Source organism: Gigantopelta aegis, chromosome 14 (assembly GCF_016097555.1).
Source record: "Gigantopelta aegis isolate Gae_Host chromosome 14, Gae_host_genome, whole genome shotgun sequence".
In the NCBI taxonomy this organism is placed as follows: Eukaryota; Metazoa; Mollusca; class Gastropoda; order Neomphalida; family Peltospiridae; genus Gigantopelta; species Gigantopelta aegis.
The window spans coordinates 33,466,358-33,485,022 of NC_054712.1; the positions used below are offsets into that span (position 1 = coordinate 33,466,358).

Genomic DNA, 18,665 nt, shown 5'->3' on the forward strand with positions numbered 1-18,665 from the left:
GCAAATGTAACATGATTCCGTGTTTCCACGAATCCATGGGTTTTGGTTTAGAAGTGTAAGATTAAGAGATAGAATCCCCAGATATTTATATTAAATTATGTTTACCTTTCCCAAATCATCACATCAGGCGAACGCTTTACCACTGGGCTACGTCCCGCCCCTCGCCTTGTTGTCAGTGCGGTGACAAGTTCAAGGTTTTATATAGCAGTGATCTTGCCAAGCAATATGTTCCTACAAGAGTGAAAAGAAAAGCATTGTTCATATGTCCATTGTAAGAAAACCCATCAATATGGGAATAATCCCATTAATCGAGTCAATGACAGTAATGTTATAGAGGTCATATCAGAGCTTATACATTGTATACAGTCTGAAAAAAATTTGGATTCTAAGTGAAATTTATATCTTGTACATGCAGTCAAATCAAGCAGTCTTCGGTATTCTCCCAGAAGACTTTTGAAATCTAGTTTTTTGTGTATGTAGGTAACGTTTAATTTAAAATGCATGTAACATTTATCAGGGCTTCTAGGTTATGGTAGCCCCACTCCCATGGCTAGTGATATTCAATGTTGGGCTAGTAATTAACTACTATTGCCATGCCCGACAGCTAGTGAAATGTTTTTTGGTCAAATGTTGCAGTTAAATTAATTTTGTAAATATGAATATCCTGCCCCCACCCCAACCCCTCATTGTTAGTGTTTTTAAGCTTTATCTCCCTCTTTAGGTGGTATATCTGATTATTACTATTATTTAGTAAAATTGTATTAACTTAAAGAAGGGCTAGTGAATTTCTAATCATGGCTAGTAAATGTTTAAAATCACTGATCCCATGGCTAGTGGATTGTATAAAAATTCTAGAAGCCCTGATGTATACTGTACAGCTTTCATTTAGGGTATACTAAATATACTAATGGCCAAAAGAAACTTTACAAGGCTTGAAATTGTATTACAGAATTACCAACAAAAGGTATGATGGGTTAAGAAGGTATCATGAAGTTGAATATCTACACTTGACAATGCACTTAGTGATACATGCAAAGTGTTTGTAATGGTCATTTTTTCTAATTGGTTCTTTTCAATTAGCAACAATATTTATCAAATTATTCAAGTTTTACGTATGTAAACTTTCTTTTGGACATCGGTATATATTTCTTGATGACTGTCTGTGATCAGATAGACTATGCAGTTTGGATGTTCCACACATCACCATAGCCATGCATGACTACAGTTAGATGTGTGTCATTCATCGGACAGTAAATGCAGTTTACTTGGCATACATACATATATATACCGGCCTCGGTGGCGTCTTGGCAGGCCATCGGTCTACAGGCTGGTAGGTACTGGGTTCGAATCCCAGTCGAGGCATGGGATTTTTAATCCAGATACCGACTCCAAACCCTGAGTGAGTGCTCCGCAAGGCTCAATGGGTAAGTGTAAACCACTTGCACCGACCAGTGATCCATAACTGGTTCAACAAAGGCCATGGTTTGTGCTATCCTGCCTGTGGGAAGCGCAAATAAAAGATCCCTTGCTGCTAATCGGAAGAGTAGCCCATGTAGTGGCGACAGCGGGTTTCCTCTCAAAATCTGTGTGGTCCTTAACCATATGTCTGACGCCATATAACCGTAAATAAAATGTGTTGAGTGCGTTGTTAAATAAAACACTTCTTTCTTTCATACATATATACAGTGAAACTCCTCTTAACCGGACATCCTAGGGACCAAGTAAAAAGTCCGGTTTTAAGAGGTATCCTGTTTATAGAGGTTCTCTTCTGTATATATATATATAAATATATTTAAAAAGGGACCATGAAAAACATCGAGTTTTGAGGGAATTCTGGTTTACAGAGGGACCGATTTTGAGAGGTTTCACTGTACATAGGTATCCCTAGCCAAAGTTGTATATACCGACGTCCAAAAGAAACTATACCAAGACTCTGAGAGACTATTGAAGAAAAACTAAAACATGTTGCATGTTCAAAAGATATACATTCATGAAAGTGGTGTTTTTGCATTTTGAAGACAAAATTTTATTCCATAATAGCAGTATAATGACTATTTCATTTCCATTATCCAAATTCTAAAAGAATTCAAATAAATTGTTTTGGGTAGTTTCTTTTCGACATCAGTATATTTTGATAAAGAAGGGCCAAGCCTAAAGCTTCCATTATGGTTGGGTGCTTGCTGTACAAGGTGCAATGCTTGAAATATTGGGAGCAAGAGGCAATTACCACTCAAAATACATAATATGCTTTTGGATTATCATCTTCTTAAAACATTTTCAGGCCTCGTGCTGTCCATAGCCAAATTAGCCATTGGCTAATTTTTACAAAAAATTGATAAAATTTGCAAGTGGCTATAAAATTTTATCTATCTTGACACCTCAGATATAATAATAATACCAAATATTCAATTAGCTTAATAGCGATCTCGCGACTGGTAACGAGAAACAGTGTCATCCAGAATACAGCGTAATGATGTTTGCCTATTTTAATAATCACAGTTATTAATTTTAACAGCATGCATTCAACATGTATAAAAGCAAAGTTTGGAAGATCTGTAACTTGTTATTTTAACTTTGTAAAGTCTTTGAACCAAAGTACAAAACACACACCGACAATGCATGCCATTTAGGCTATCCCAAGGACTGAGTTCAGCCAGACCAAGCAAAAACAAAACGTCCGCTAGACTGGTTTATGCCAGAGTTCGACAAATCCGCTAGTCCGACGCCCGTGGCTAGTGGTTTTTAAGTTCGGGCTAGTGAGAAACGCAAAACCACTAGCCCTGCAGGCTAGTGGTTTCTACCCCCCTCCTTATCACTCGATCGTGGTTTTTTTTTTTCTTTTCTTTTCTTTTTCTCTCGGGTGAAATTTCGTTTAATAAATTTGATTGTGACATTTGTCATCGAATAGTATCAACAATGCCATCAGAATATAATAATAATCCACTTGAACTAGGTCTGCAAACTGCAGTAACGTGCTATTTCTACATCGTCACAGTTACAGCATGCATTGTTTACTTTTCCCTTTCAAGTTCCTGGCACAGGAAATAAGTCTAATGACATGCATGTTTTGATTGGTTGGAAATCACCAATCGCGACGACAGGTTAATCTCAATCAAGTAAACCCCAGTTATGCTTTGAATTTCAGTGTTTGTTTTATTTACCTATTGCTTTCTAATTTAACACTTCGCTGACATGTGTTTATCGGCAATCAGGAGAACAATTTACTTTAATGGTAACTGCACATGCAATGACTCTGCTTGGCCTATTAAGTGTAGAGGTCTAAATAATGCGTCACAGCTGCCATACAAGATGATACCTTTTTTGTTCATCAATTAACAACGGATTAGATGTCGCAGTTATATTCTTTTGATATTGGTCTGACACGGGGATAATGCCCTATATTTGAGCAATTGACATCACCGTTCCTGGCGACATAAATAGTAGGGCCCTAAATGTATAACCCAATATCGAATACACTGAACCTTCTATTACCGTGTGTCACAATGTCGTACCCTCATTTAAATTTAATTATTTTGATAGTGGTTTTAGATATCAACCATGAGTTTGCTCAATTATTTTCCCCCGGGGGCAGGGAAAAAGCGAAAACGGAATAATGACGATGGATCACACTTTACAAAAAAACAAACGTACAACACGACAAAAAACTGAAAGTTACAACATGATTTAAGTGTTTGTTTTATTTTACTGTTATACTCGTAAATGTGTAATGTTACAAAAATTATATAAAAATCCAGTTATAACTGATCCAGAATTTGGGCTAGTGCTTTATCTTGGTGGGCTAGTGGTTTTCACAAACCCACTAGCCCTGTGGCTATAGTGACTTTTCAAAATATTTGTCATACTCTGTTTATGCACTTCATGTTAAACCAAATAATTCGCAAACGTTAGAAAGAACATTCGTTGGCTGAACTGAGGACAGCTTTCAGCATGAATGTACATCACGCTTCATAGTAAGCTGACACCCACATGTCAAGAGACATCGTTGCGGACATTAAACAATATGATTACACACAAGTAAATCTTGATGTAAATTTGTATAAAAAACAATAGTTGTTCGCATCAATGAATACCTAACTGCAGTTTCGTTTATTTCCTTTGTCTTTGTTAATTTCATACCCATGGTCGAGAGTACGCATGCAGATCGCAATCGCGGAAAATGAACATGCAGTATTTATACAAACTGTTGTTACATATAAACGTACACTGAATAAAATTAGTTTACAATAATCATGATATTTGTTAGATAATGTTAGATATAAATTTGTAAGACTGTGAGGTGACATTTAATAAGTTAGCTGGATTTTAATAAGTTAGCTGGATTTTAAAAAGACTGTAAATTGTTATTTTATTAACGTTTTTATTTTAAATAATAGTTGTAATACTGTGAAGTCAGCATTCTTAGTCTAGGTATTTTACAAGCAGAAATTACAACAAGCATTTAACACGATGCTGAAATCAACAGCAACAACATGGCATAAATTATGAAATTGTTGGGTGGGGAAATTGATGTGTAACTACTAGCTACTAAAAAAAAGAAGCAATTCAGACTGACATAAAGATTGCTTTTTAAAGAAATAATAAGCTCTCTCTCTCTCTCTCTCTCTATATATATATATATATAAAAAATAGCTCTTAAATTTTTATTTGAAAAAAAAGAAAGAAAGAAAAAACAACACCCTCCATAAACATCCACCCACCTCCATATTTCTGTATGTTTGTTAATTTAATGTCATAGGCCTTAGAAGTGGGGGTGGGTGTACGGGGTACTGGTTTCCAACTCTGAAGATAATGCATCACCACCCCCCCCCACCCCCACCCACCCCCCCACCCCCCAGCTTTTACATCAGGGTCGCTAAATGATGAAGCAAATTGAGATGACCTCATCAGAATTTAAAATGCATACAAATTACATCACACAGTCAAGCCCGTCTACAAAACCTGTATTTAAAAGATCCCTTGCTGCTAATCGAAAAGAGTAGCCCATGAAGTGGCGACAGCGGGTTTCCTCTTTCATTATCTGTGTGGTCCTTAACCATATGTCTGACACCATATAACCGTAAATACAATGTGTTGAGTGTGTCGTTAAATAAAACATTTCTTTCTTTGTATCTGTTTCAGGTTTGTTTGGTGGACCCACGAAAAGACACTTCTTGGAAAAACCTTCGCCAACACATCACAACTGACGGTGTCCATCAGAAAGATAGTCTGGATGGGTCAAGTGCAGGTAAGATTTTATATTTGGTTTTCACCTGCATATCCAGGACATTTGGCCTCTGCTAGTGCTGTTCAGCATCATCATGGTGCAAGAGTGAAGATTTTTGTTTTTGAAATTCCCAGGAGAGTGAAAAAAAGAATCCCACCTCAGTATGTTGAAAAATAGAACATTGCATTCTTCAGAATACTGTCAAACCTGTTCTAGTGACTAGCTGTATTAAGCAGCCATCTCCCAAGTCTCCCAACTCTCCCAAATCTCCCAAATCTGCCAAATCATCTAATATCATCTAATGACTAAAAACAAAACAATAACAACTGTATGATCAACAGAATGAAAAAGATTGACAGAAATAATGTTCCACAGAGATTAATGGACCTTCTTGGAAATTGTCAAAATCGAAAATTACACCCAATGCATGTGTATGGGGCAACTACTTGATGCATGTGTACGGGGCAACTACTTGATGCACGTGCAATCTATGGAATGTGTTTCGGTGTGTTGATAAACAGACCTGAACATTCTTTACTAGGATGTCTGTGGTCAAAACGTATTTTTGTTTTAGTATTGCAGACACTTGTCTTGAGTACATTTTGATACTCCCTTAACGTATTTAAATTAAAGCGTTAATGTAGTGTTGAAATTTTAAAATGTTATATTTTATGTTTATTGTTTGTTTAATTTTATACTGTACATAACTTCATCTTATGGAGAGCCATATATATATATATATATTAGTCAGACGGTGAAATTTCAGAAGTGCCCTAGAAAACACTTTTGATGGCCATCCTATGTATTGTGAAATGTGACCAAGAAATAAATATATTTTTGGAGGGATAATTTTATACTGTACATAACTTCATCTTATGGAGAGGCATATATATATATATATATATATATATATTAGTCAGATGGTGAAATTTCAGAAGTGCCCTAGAAAACATTTTTGATGGCCATCCTATGTATTATGAAATGTGACCAAGAAGTAAATATATTTTTGGAGGGATAATTTTATACTGTACATAACGTCATCTTGTGGAGAGGCCGTGAAATTTCAAAAGTACTTTAGAAAACACTTTTGGTTGCCATCCTGTGTACTATGAAATGTGACCAGGAAGTAAATATATTTTTATTATGATGGATATGTGAAAACAGACAAATATTTTATGTATTAATCTATTTTCCACCAGCATCTGTATGCACGATTTAGCCTGAAGCCGATCATGTCTGATATGAACTGTGGCAGCATCGTTGGTATTTACTATTTATGGATTTAATTGTTCATCACCATGTGGAAATAAAAGCGCTACTAAATCAGTGCCATCATTTTCGTAAACGGCGTCACTTTGTCAATCTATAATCATAATAACGATATCTTCCTTCATATGTCATTTCCATTTAACCACCTGACTACTGGATTAAAATTTGACAAAAAATGCGTTGAATTACTACAAGTTTATAATTTTGTCCCTAAATGTACTTTATTCAACCATATTTATAACCACCATACTCCATTTATTAGTGACATTTTGTAAAAATAATTGAATTATGGCAATGGTCCATAATTCAAAAACTAAAATTGTCAAGAGGGATGACATGGATTTCACTCCATCATGGTTCAGTTAAGGTGATGCGATAGCTAGATTTGGTTTCCAACAATTAATGTAATTTTTACTTATTATCCGTTTTTAGAGAAATATGGTCCTAAATCCGTGAGAGTATGCCTTTAATACTGTACATAACTTCATCTTATGGAGAGGCATATATATATAGTCAGACGTTGAAATTTCAGAAGTTCCCTAGAAAACACTTTTGATGGCCATCCATTGTACTGTGACCAGGAAGTAAATATATTTTTATTATGATGGATAAGAGAAAACGGACAAATATTTTATATAATAATCTATTTTCCACCAGCATCTGTATGCACGATTTAGCCTGAAGCTGATCATGTCTGATATGAACTGTGGCAGCATCGTTGGTATTTACTCATCAAATATGGATTTAATTGTTCATCACCATGTGGAAATAAAAGAGCTATTAAATCAGTGCCATCTTTTTCGTAAACGGCGTCACTTTGTCGATCTACAATCATAATAACGGTATCTTCCTTCATATGTCATTTCCATTTAACATTCTGACTACTGGATTAAAATTTGACAAAAAATGCGTTGAGTTGCTACAAGTTTATAATTTTCACTCACATATTATTACGTTAATTTTTTATAAATTCTTAAAATAATGTTCATATGTGAAAAGGTAAGTACTATTTTCGTGGATTTTTCAATTTTTTTAATAAATTGTTTAAGATATTCTAAGAAATAAAATACTACCGTACAGTCGTATCCATTAGATATCATTAAATCTTAATATGCTCATTAGGTTTTGAAACAACTTGCTAAAAGACAGATGGTATTTAACGACCACTCATCAATTCTCTGTGACTATTGGGTACACTGGGCCCCATCCATAAAAGTTGAGATACTGTCTTTATTGTGGGGCGGGACATAGCTCAGTGGTACAGCGCTTGCCTGGTGCATGATCGATCTAGGATCGATTCCCATTGGGCTATTTCTCATTCCAGCCAGTGCTCCACAACTGGTGTAACAAAGGCCGTGATATGTACTATCCTGTCTGTGGGTTGGTGCATATAAAAGATCCCTTGTTGCTAATCGAAAAGAGTAGCCCATGAAGTGGTGACAGTAGGTTTCCTCTTTCAGTATCTGTGTAAATAAAAATGTGTTGAGTCTTTTCTCAATATCTATGTGGTCCTTAACCATATGTCCGACGCCATATAACCGTAAATAAAATGTGTTGAGTGCGTCATTAAATAAAATGTTTCCTTCTTTTTTTATTGTGAAAACAGGGGGCGTGGTCTAGTTCAGTAGAGCTTTTGATTAAGTCATAGGATCGAATCCTCTTTGTGGACACATTCTCTGATTGGGTATTTTCCCGCATTAACCAGTGCCCCACAACTGGTATATCAAATATCATGGTATATGCTGTCCTGTCATAAAAAGTGTACATAAAAGATCCCTTGTTGCTAATGTAAAAACATAGTAGGTTTCTTCTGATATGTCACCATTATCAATATCTGACATCCAATAGCTGATTATTAATAAATCAATGTGCTCTAGTGTTGTCGTTAAACAAAACAAAATGTTTTTTTATCTTATTGAATTTAGCAAAATGGTAGTGTATTTTAACTTGTTTTATATATTATGACATTACTTATTGAAATGTCTAGTCCTTTTTGTTCTTTAGAATGGTCTATGTGTAAGTAAATGTTTTTTACAATGTTCTGCTAAAAACATTCTCTATGTGTTTATATATTCTGTCTATCATTACTTATTGAAATGTTAGTCTTTTTTTCTTTAGAATGGTAGTGTAAGTAAGTGTTAACTACAATGTATTGTCTATGACAATGTTCTGTCTATGACAATGTTCTGTCTATGACAGTGTTCCATGAATATGATATCTTTTATTTATGAGCGAGACTTAGCCCAGTGGTGAAGCACTTGCTTGATGCGCGGTCGATTTGGGATCGATCCCCGTCAGTGGGCCTATTGGGCTATTTCTCACTCCAGCCAGTGGTACATCAAAGGCTGTGCTATGTGCTATCCTGTCTATGTGATGGTGCATATAAAATACTCCTTGCTGCTAATCGAAAAGAGTAGCCCATGAAGTGGCGACAGCTGGTTTCCACCCTCAATATCGGTGTGGTCCTTAACCATATGTCTGACGCCATATAACCGTAAATAAAAATGTGTTGAGTGTGTCGTTAAATAAATCATTTCCTTTCTTTTTTTATTATAAAAAGATGATAAAGTCGATAGAAAATAGGCTAGTAAAGGTTATTTAATCAAGTAGATGTTTTAAAAAAAAAAAAAAATCTCGAAATGGTAAAATATTTATAAAGAAATGTTTTGCAAAATCCTTAAAACGTAAAATGACACCCACCTCCGGATGTATCAGCAGTAATACTAGCATAGATGACATATTAATTTGTGTATTTAGCCCAGTGATATTATACTAAAAAATGCCATTATAATTTTTAAATTGTTTTTTCGCCACTCCACTAATATAGCCCTACAGCCTGTTTTCCAATCCTCTTCATTTATTGAATAAATATTTTATTTTTTAAAAGTGGTTTGTTCAAGATTTCATATCCATCTTATTGAATTGATGTGTGTGCAGAAATGCAGTTGTTCTTATTACTTCAGTAAGAAAACAAGACGGCCATTTTTTTTCAACCAGTGAAGAGTGGACTAGTGAAAGTCATCATATTACACAAGACATGTAAATTTTTAAAAAAATTGTTTGAGAGAATAATTACTTTGTTATCACAAACTGGGCTCGGTGGCGTCGTGGTTAGGCCATCGGTCTACAGGCTGGTAGGTACTGGGTTCGGATCCCAGTCGAGGCATGGGATTTTTAATCCAAATACCAACTCCAAACCCTGAGTGAGTGCTCCGCAAGGCTCAATGGGTAGGTGTAAACCACTTGCACCGACCAGTGATTCATAACTGGTTCAACAAAGGCCATGGTTTATGCTAACCTGCCTGTGGGAAGCACAAATAAAAGATCCCTTGCTGCCTGTTGTAAAAGAGTAGCCTATGTGGCAACAGCGTGTTTCCTCTAAACCAGTGTCAGAATGACCATATGTTTGACATCCAATAGCCGATGCTAAGATAAAACTAAATGATGTGCTCTAGTGGTGTCGTTAAAACCCCCCCAAAAAACTTGTTATCATAACTGATTTGCTGTAATTCCACATTTTTACAGTTTACCATATATAGCTGCATGTGTATTAGCTGAGTTTTTAGTACTTTAAATGCCATCTTGGGAAGACAATTCCACGAAAATAGTGGTGTGTACGAAAATGCAACACTGAAAAAAAACTTGCTGACCATTCCAAGCTTCAAAACCTAACCATTATGTTATTTAACCATTGTTTTTAATAGTGTCTATATTTGTTTATTTGAGACATTCCATAAATAATAATAATAATTATCGTGTGGGCAATCTCCAGCTGAAGCCACTTGTTTCATACCAAATATACTTGTCACATTGTGTTTTTAGATAGCCTGTTGGAAAATTGATTGTCAGCATTATTTTTGGGCTTGACAGGTGGTTCGTGTAAACCTATCAGGTCAGCAGTTTACGGGGGAAGTGGCATGCGTGGGCAGTGGGCGGTAACCCATCTTAAGTCACAAGGCCTGTTTCTTTTGGACACTTTATATGCTGGATATGAAATTACCTAAAAGATGATAGTAATAATGAAGACATGACCCACTTGAATAGTAGTTATAATTTCCGGTAAACAAATCATTTGGGATGACCGAAGAATCATGTCAGTGGTCTCATGTGTCATATGTCGTGCAGACTTCTTTGTTGTAATTGCTGTTGAAAGTAAGTCAATACAGGCACTTCCACCTATGTGGATGGCTTCCGTGCTGCCATAAACTCATTGAAGTACAAAGATTATTCCATCAGATGGCAAGATGATTCTTCAGTCTGGACAGAGGTCAGCCCACAAGAATTCATAATTGGGTGAAATATTCCAAATGATAAAGATATGCTGTTTTTGTAGAAATAACATTGCAAATCTATAATATAATTGATTGGGGGGGGGGGGGGGGGGGGTGTGTCTCATTCCAACCAGTACACCACAACTGTTCAAAGGCCATGGTATGTGCTTTTCTGTCTGTGGGAAAGTGCATATAAAAGATCCCTTTCTGCATTAGGAAAATGTAGCGGGTTTTCTCTGATGACTACAAGTCAGAATTACCAAATGTTTGACATCTAGTAGCTGATTATTAATTAATCAATGTGCTCTAGTGATGTGGTGAAACAAAACAAACAAACTGTAATATAATATGCAAGGCCATTTCTACAGTTTCCGATCATTCTGACTGGATGTTTCACTTAGCAATAATTTTTTTTTTTTTTTGCCTTCATGTCCAGGGCATTCCATGAAGCAGTCTTAGCACTAACATGAGCTTAAGAGCGTAAAGTAGTTACACACTTAAGTTGATCTTAGAGCTAAGATCGCTTCATGGAACGGGGTCCAACTGACTACTGTACACACATCATGCTAAATATTGCATACAAAGATGAATCCCATAAATACAATGGCAATGGAAGGCACCATCATTGTTATTTAACATTGAAATGGCTATATATATATATATATACACAACACCAAATCATAATCTTTTATTCGTGTTTGTCTTCTGAATTGCTGTTGAAAGAAGTTACATTATAAATGTAATAAAACTCAACACTGATATAGAACTGGTTATCATTTTCTACCATTAACTTCCAAATTAAAATTTCAAAAGCAAAGATTGTTTCCCACTTCACAAAATTAATTTTGAAGTTATTCTTGTTTGTTTAAATTGCAATAGCATTGAAATTTCAGTTTTACACTTACTGTTCAAATCGGTATTACCTGTATCATCAATATCTGAAGTGTTGGCTTCCAACCTGTTATCAGTATTTTCAGTATTATGTTTACTATATGTACAGTTGACAGTTAATTCAGGATCAGCATATTGTAGTGATCTCTTCATAAATAAAGTTGTCTGTGCACAATACGATGCTGTTAGTGAGCACTAGATAAGGTAATAGTGAAACAGTCTTCAGGAAACAGTCTAAGGGGGAAAAAAAAAAAAATTGTTGTTGATGCTAGGCGATTTAGTTGGAAATATGATACCGATGTCATAAGCTGAAGTTCCTAAAATAATGATCTTTTGTTCAAATACCACACATTAGCAATTCATAATTCTCATTTACTAAAAATATGAAATACTTTAAAATGGTTTTAGGCCATTTTTTCATGGGTCAATTTACAAGTGGGTCAATTGATTTTTTGATATTTTTTTTTTACATGTTCAGGGCAGAGAGTAGGCCTGTAGCTGTAATAGGAATAGTAAATTTTATAAAAATGCCTGGAAGATAGTTTAGGAAAATCTTATGGTGAATAATAGATGAAGAGTAATTTGTTATAGTTTTTTGATGTCTCAAACATTCGTCGGGCTAAAGATTCCTTGCTGCTAATCAAAAAGAGTAGCCCATGAAGTGGCGACAGCGGGTTTCCTCTCTCAATATCTGTGTTGTCCTTAACCATATATCTGATGCCATATAACTGTAAATAAAATGTGTTGAGTGCATCATTAAATAAAACATTTCCTTCCTTCAAACATTTGTCAGTCTCAGTAGGAGCATATATATATATGCTTTAAATCACTGCGTATTACTGGCCTCGGTGGTGTAATGGTTATGCCATTACACTTGAGGCTGGTAGGTACTTGGTTTGTATCCTGGACTGCACCATTGGGCTATTTCTCATTCCAGCCACTGCACCACAACTGGTATATCAAAGGCATGTGCTATCCTGTTTGTTGGGATGGTGCATATAAAAGATCCCTTGCTACTAATGGTGACTTGGTGACTATGTCAGAATGACCATATGTTTGACATCCATTAGCCAATGATTAATAAATCAATGTGCTCTAGTGGTGTTGTTAAACAAAACAATTGGGGTTTTTTTTGTAACCTGGACCGATACTGACTCCCACCCAGAGTGAGTTTGAGAACACAAAAGTAATAGGTGTAAGGCCACTATACACCAGCTTTTCTCTTAATAACTAGTAACAAACTAACCACTAGCCCACTGTCCTTGTCAGAAAGCCCACATAGCTGAGGTGTATGTGTTCAGGACAGCGTGCTTGAACCTTAATTGGATAGAAAGTTTGTTTTGTTTAACAACACCACTGGAGCACATTGATTTATTAATCATCAGCTATTGGATGCCAAACATATGGTCATTTTGACAGTCACCGAGAGGAAACCCGCTGCAGTTTTCCCATTAGTAGCAAGGGATCTTTTATATGCACCATCCCACAGACAGGATAGCACATACCACGACCTTTAATATATCAGTCATGGTGGACTGGCTGGAATGAGAAATAGCCCAATGAGCCCACCGACAGGGATCGATCCTAAACCAACCGCATATCAAGCAAGCACTTTACCACTGGGCTATGTCGATCCCGCCCCTAATCGGATAGAAGATGGAAAATAAGTTATAAATGACTGAAACTGCGTATTTGATTGCTTATGGTGATGATACCTGGCAGGCACTGGAGATTTCACGTCTCTCTCTCTCTCTCGTGGGCTCTGATGATGCCGTGGTAATGGAACTGACAGCACCAGAAGGTCAGGCATTCCGTTACAAAAATGAAAATGTAGTACTGCAAAACTTGTAAAAAATTAAACAGTTTAAAAACAATTGATTGTGTTCGAGAAGAAATACATCTGTTGTCTTCAAACTAGTTTGAAGAAATAGATCACTTCTCTTTAAACTAGTTTTGTCAAGTATTCTGATATTGAAATGAAAATGTAATACAGCAAAATTTATAAAAAATTAAACAGTTTACAAACAAATTTCATTTTCATTTCAACTTATTTTTTGTACTTGTATCCAATTAAAGTTCAAGCATGCTGTCCTGGGCACACATTTCAGCTATCTGGGCTGTCTCTCCAGGACAGTGGGTTAGTAGCTAGTTGTTAGTGAGAGAGAAGAGGGTGTATAGTGGTCTTATACCTACCCATTGAGTCATTAAAACTCGCTCTGGGTGGGATTTTCATTCATTCATTTCAACTTATTTTTGTGCTTATATCCAATTAAGGTTCAAACACGCTGTCCTAGGCACACACCTCAGCTATCTGGGCTGTCTGTCCAGGACAGTGGGTTAGTTGTTAGTTGGTTAGTGAGAGAAAAGAGGGTGTAGTGGCCTTATACCTACCCATTGAGCCCTTAAGAACTCGCTCTGGGTTGGAGCCGGTACCGGGCTGCGAACCCTGTACCTACCAGCCTGTAGTCCGATGGCTTAACCACTGCACCACCGAGGCCGGTTCTGGGTGGGAGCCGGTACCAGGCTTTAAATATTGGTCCGATGGCTTAACCACGACACCACTAACACAGGATAAAAAAACAATTAATTGATTTTGTTTGAGAAGAAATAAATCTCTTCTTCAGACTAGTTTGTTCAAGCATTCCAATATTGAAATGTAAATATAATACTGCAAAATTTATCAAAATTCAACAGTTTAAAAACAATTCATTTTCTTTAAGAAGAGAGAAATCACTTCTCGTTTTTTGAAAACACAACAGCAATAGTTGTTGAGAGTCTCATGGTTGTGTTGAAGCATGTTTTAGAAAAGGAAAAAAATTATTTAATGCTAAATTCGGGATTTATGATGAAGCATACATACGTCACTGTACTTTATACAATGCAGGTCTAACTCTGGGTCAGCCGAATTATCTACTAAATTTAAAAAATGGCAAGAAACCCAGTTATTGTCTACCAAAATACAGTGTTCGAGATTAACGGTATCCCGATATCCCGGGGATACCAGAATTTAATTTTGGATACCAGACTTCAAGAACCCAGTATCCCACCAGGATGCCATATAATACTAAATTCTCAGGTGGGATACCAGATTTTGAAATGTTAGTACCCAACTGGGATACTGGCCAAAAAATTTAATCTCGAACACTGAAATATCATTTATTTCGTACAATTATTTTGCCAAATTGAAATAAAATTCGCCAGTTGTTTTTGATATTCGCAATTGGCGAATTTGGTGAGTGCCAAAGCTAGCACTCCGTGTTGGTGTGAAGGACATTCATAATTAAAGATTTGTTGTCTACCGGCCGTACACCTAAGCCCATTCTGATTGATAGATTGTGTTCTTCATCTGACAAGTTTTTATTACGGCGGCTGCTAAAATAGATTGAGTGTCCCAAAGGCTGTGGAGGATGATTTGTAAATCTGAGATAAATCTTTCTTGTGATTTTTGTAAAGACCCGGTTATCTTTATGAATAGGCTGTCGTCGGTGATGTGTTCGAGAAAATATTGCATTATTTGGTAAAACGAAAGCAAGTAACTGGGATTGATTTTTATCAAAAGATGTTACAGATGACTAGGGTTCCATTATTTATATTAAAGAGTTCTTAAATCTTCTCACTGCCAAATCTGACAAGTTGAAGAATCTATAACATGAAAGAGAATCCGTGTTTATCTGTTAGCACAGGCTAACGATTTCCTGTTGGGTTCAAGACAAAAAAAAAGAAGAAAAGAGAGATAAAGAAAACCTTTTTTTAGGAGATGCAGCGTAGAAAGATACTATTAGTGTCCCAGAAAATAGCTCTTAAAGGTTTTGATTCAGTCTTGCTTATAAAGGTGTGATACTTTGCTAATGGGAAAATGTAGCAGGGTTCCTCTGAAGACTGTCAGAATTATCAAATGTTGAAGACTGTCAGAAAATTGTCAGATGTTGAAGACTGTCAGAATTGTCAAATGTTGAAGACTGTTAGAAAATTGTTAAATGTTGAAGACTGTCAGAAAATTGTCAAATGTTGAAGACTGTCAGAATTGTCAAATGTTGAAGACTGTCAGAATTGTCAAATGTTGAATGTTGAAGACAGTCAGAATTGTCAAATGTTGAAGACCGTCAGAATTGTCAAATGTTGAAGACTGTCAGAATTGTCAAATGTTGAAGACTGTCAGAATTGTCAAAATGTTGAAGACAGTCAGAATTGTCAAATGTTGAAAACAGTCAGAATTGTCAAATATTTAACATCCAGTAGCCTATGGTTAATTAATTACTGTATTTGACCGGAAATTAGCCCATGTCTTTGAATAAGCCCCCCTCCATTTTGATAGCATTTAAGAAATTAGGCCCTCATTCGTAAATAAGCCCACCCCCAACTTCGTCACCTTATAAATAACACAAAACTGCAAGTTTGCTCAAAGTTCATTTAAAAGGTCATACCTCCTGCAAATAATTAAACACACAAATGTAACACAATATTTTACCACCAGTGAGATTTGGTAGTCTAACAGTAACAGTGTGTAACATTGTTTTCAATTTCATGCCTGCAGTATTTCTTTTGAAGTACCCAAACCCAAGTCTGAACTAAAACCAATGTCTATTTTTACCACCACACTGTGTCCGCAGTTAATGCTAATTAGGCAAATACCTTATTCTGATTGGCTAAGAACAATGGCCTAGATTGACAATTCTTTGTAGTGTAAGCTGGCTGCCTGTCAGACACATGTGTATACACTATTGAGTTTGTTGTTTTAAGTCTTCTCAGCATTAAATTTTGAATGTAAATAAACAGCACTGGTAAGTAATTGTAACATAGAAGGTGCGTTTCTGATAATTAGATACTAGTAAAAAAAAATATTTAATTAATAAACTATTATTTATTAATAACAAATGGAACACTAATTAATAGATGTGCTACTGGACGTTTTTCATTTTCTTCCTAGTTCATTTAATTATTATTTATTTTAATTATTAGTTTTTTTGTGTGTTTTTTCAACAAAACTGGCCCCTTGTCTGGGAATAAGCCCACCCCATGCTAAGCTTACAATGAGTTGTCTTGGCCCCCTGGGCTAATTTCCGGTCAAATACGGTAATGTGCTCTAGTGATGTCACTAAACAAAATAAACTTTAGCTTTGTGCTGCTGTCTCCCAACTCCAAACCCAATGGTCTGTTATTGTTAAATAAAACAAACTTTTAATTTGGTGTCCATACAAATGCCATCGGAGCGGGACATAACCCAGTGGTAAAAGCGCTCACTTGATGCACGGTTGGTTTAGGATCGATCCTCGTTAGCGGCCCCATTGGGCTATCCCTTGCTGTTAATCGAAAAGAGTAGTCCATGAAGTGGCGACAGCGGGTTTCCTCTCTCTATATCTATGTGGTCCTTAACCATATGTCTGATGCCATATAACCATAAATAAAATGTATTGAGTGTGTTGTTAAATAAAACATTTCATTCCTTCCATACAAATGCCAAATTTTAATTTCTAATTTCCCTGTCATTCATAGACAGGAATCTTCAAAAGCTATACCATCTGGATTTTTTTTAATTATGTAACTTCAGAATTTTCTTTTTAGCCTATCCGAGCAACATGTTATTGTCGTTTAATCCAGAAATCTGAACCTAACATTGAAAAGAGACATGTTGGAACCCAAAATACCTGTTCACTGGATGATGCCCAACGTGTGTGTGTGTGAATATGTCATATTTTTTAAAATTATATTCAGTATTAAAGCATTTTAAGATGACAATAAACAAAGATTGTTTTCTAAACTAAAAGCAATCCAGTTGATAGTAGGAAGAAGACTAAATGTATTTTGATTGATTTGAGAGTGATAAAAAAGTTCAAAGATGTTGATTATGCATGTAGTCCATTTTTAGATCATAAGGTAGGTAAGTAGGAAGCTAGTTGTACATGTATGTGCTAATATACCACTAGGGTTTCAAACACCTTGGATCATGAAATAATGTTTTGTCATGGAACAGTTTTGGACATAACATAAAAAAAAGAATTGATGTCTTGGATTGGACCAAAATATTAAAGGGTTTTTTTCTTTTGACAATAATGGGAGCAAATAAACTATATGCTACATTTCCCTTAATTTTTTTTTTTTAACCCAATTTCCATTGCTGCCTCCATATTCCATCATGCTAACAACCGAGACAGTCAGAGTAATTGCATGAATCCTATCAGTTCACTCGGCTGGCTTCTCTTTCAGCATGTCAAAACTTGTGTACAAGTTTCTGCTGAGTGTCACTGCCGCGGTAAATCTAATCACAGGTTGAATGGAGCATCATTCTGGGAATACAGGCCCTTATTGTCAACACAATATTCATTTTATGCAGTCCTATCCGCTCTGTATCACATTACTGTCCAGCTAATTTCGATCGTCAGACTTTACCTAACAAGGTGTGATGGGCCACAGGATCAAAGCAATTGCCCTATCTGGACTGAGGTTTTTTTTGTTGTTGTTATGTTTTTGTTATGTTTTTGTTTTTTTCCCCCATTCTAAGCAGTGCCCCATGAATGTATCAACGGACGTGGTATGTACTGTCCTGAGAGAAAGTGGTCTTCCCCAGGATGGTAAAGAGATTGATTACTCGCATATCCTGATCCCAAAGACTGATTTCCCATGACAGTACATACCACAGTCTTTGATCAGGGTTTCTGCCAGAGGGTAAAACGGGTATGGTGCCATACCCAAATGTTTTTGCAGATTATTTTTTTAAGTTAACCTTTTGAGAAAATTAATAACTCCTATCACTAGTGTATGATTTTCTTAACCCTAACCCTAAAATTAATAACTCCTGTCCCTAGTGTATGATTTTCTTAACCCTAACCCTAAAATTAATAACTCCTATCACTAGTGTATGATTTTCTTAACCCTAACCCTAAAATTAATAACTCCTGTCACTAGTGTATGATTTTCTTAACCCTAACCCTAAAATTAATAACTCCTATCACTAGTGTATGATTTTCTTAACCCTAACCCTAAAATTAATAACTCCTATCACTAGTGTATGA

At 35.9% G+C, this 18,665-nt stretch overlaps 1 protein-coding gene across 1 annotated transcript in view; it reads left to right on the plus strand.

Moving 5' to 3' along the window:
- The window catches only part of LOC121387992 (ATP-dependent RNA helicase DDX1-like), a 461,008-nt gene that overhangs the window by 134,319 nt on the left and 308,024 nt on the right, over positions 1-18,665 (plus strand). Inside the window, exon 20 of the mRNA XM_041519183.1 lies at positions 5,140-5,245. Coding sequence (XP_041375117.1) covers positions 5,140-5,245 — 106 coding nt within the window. The remainder of the gene's footprint in view (positions 1-5,139; positions 5,246-18,665) is intronic.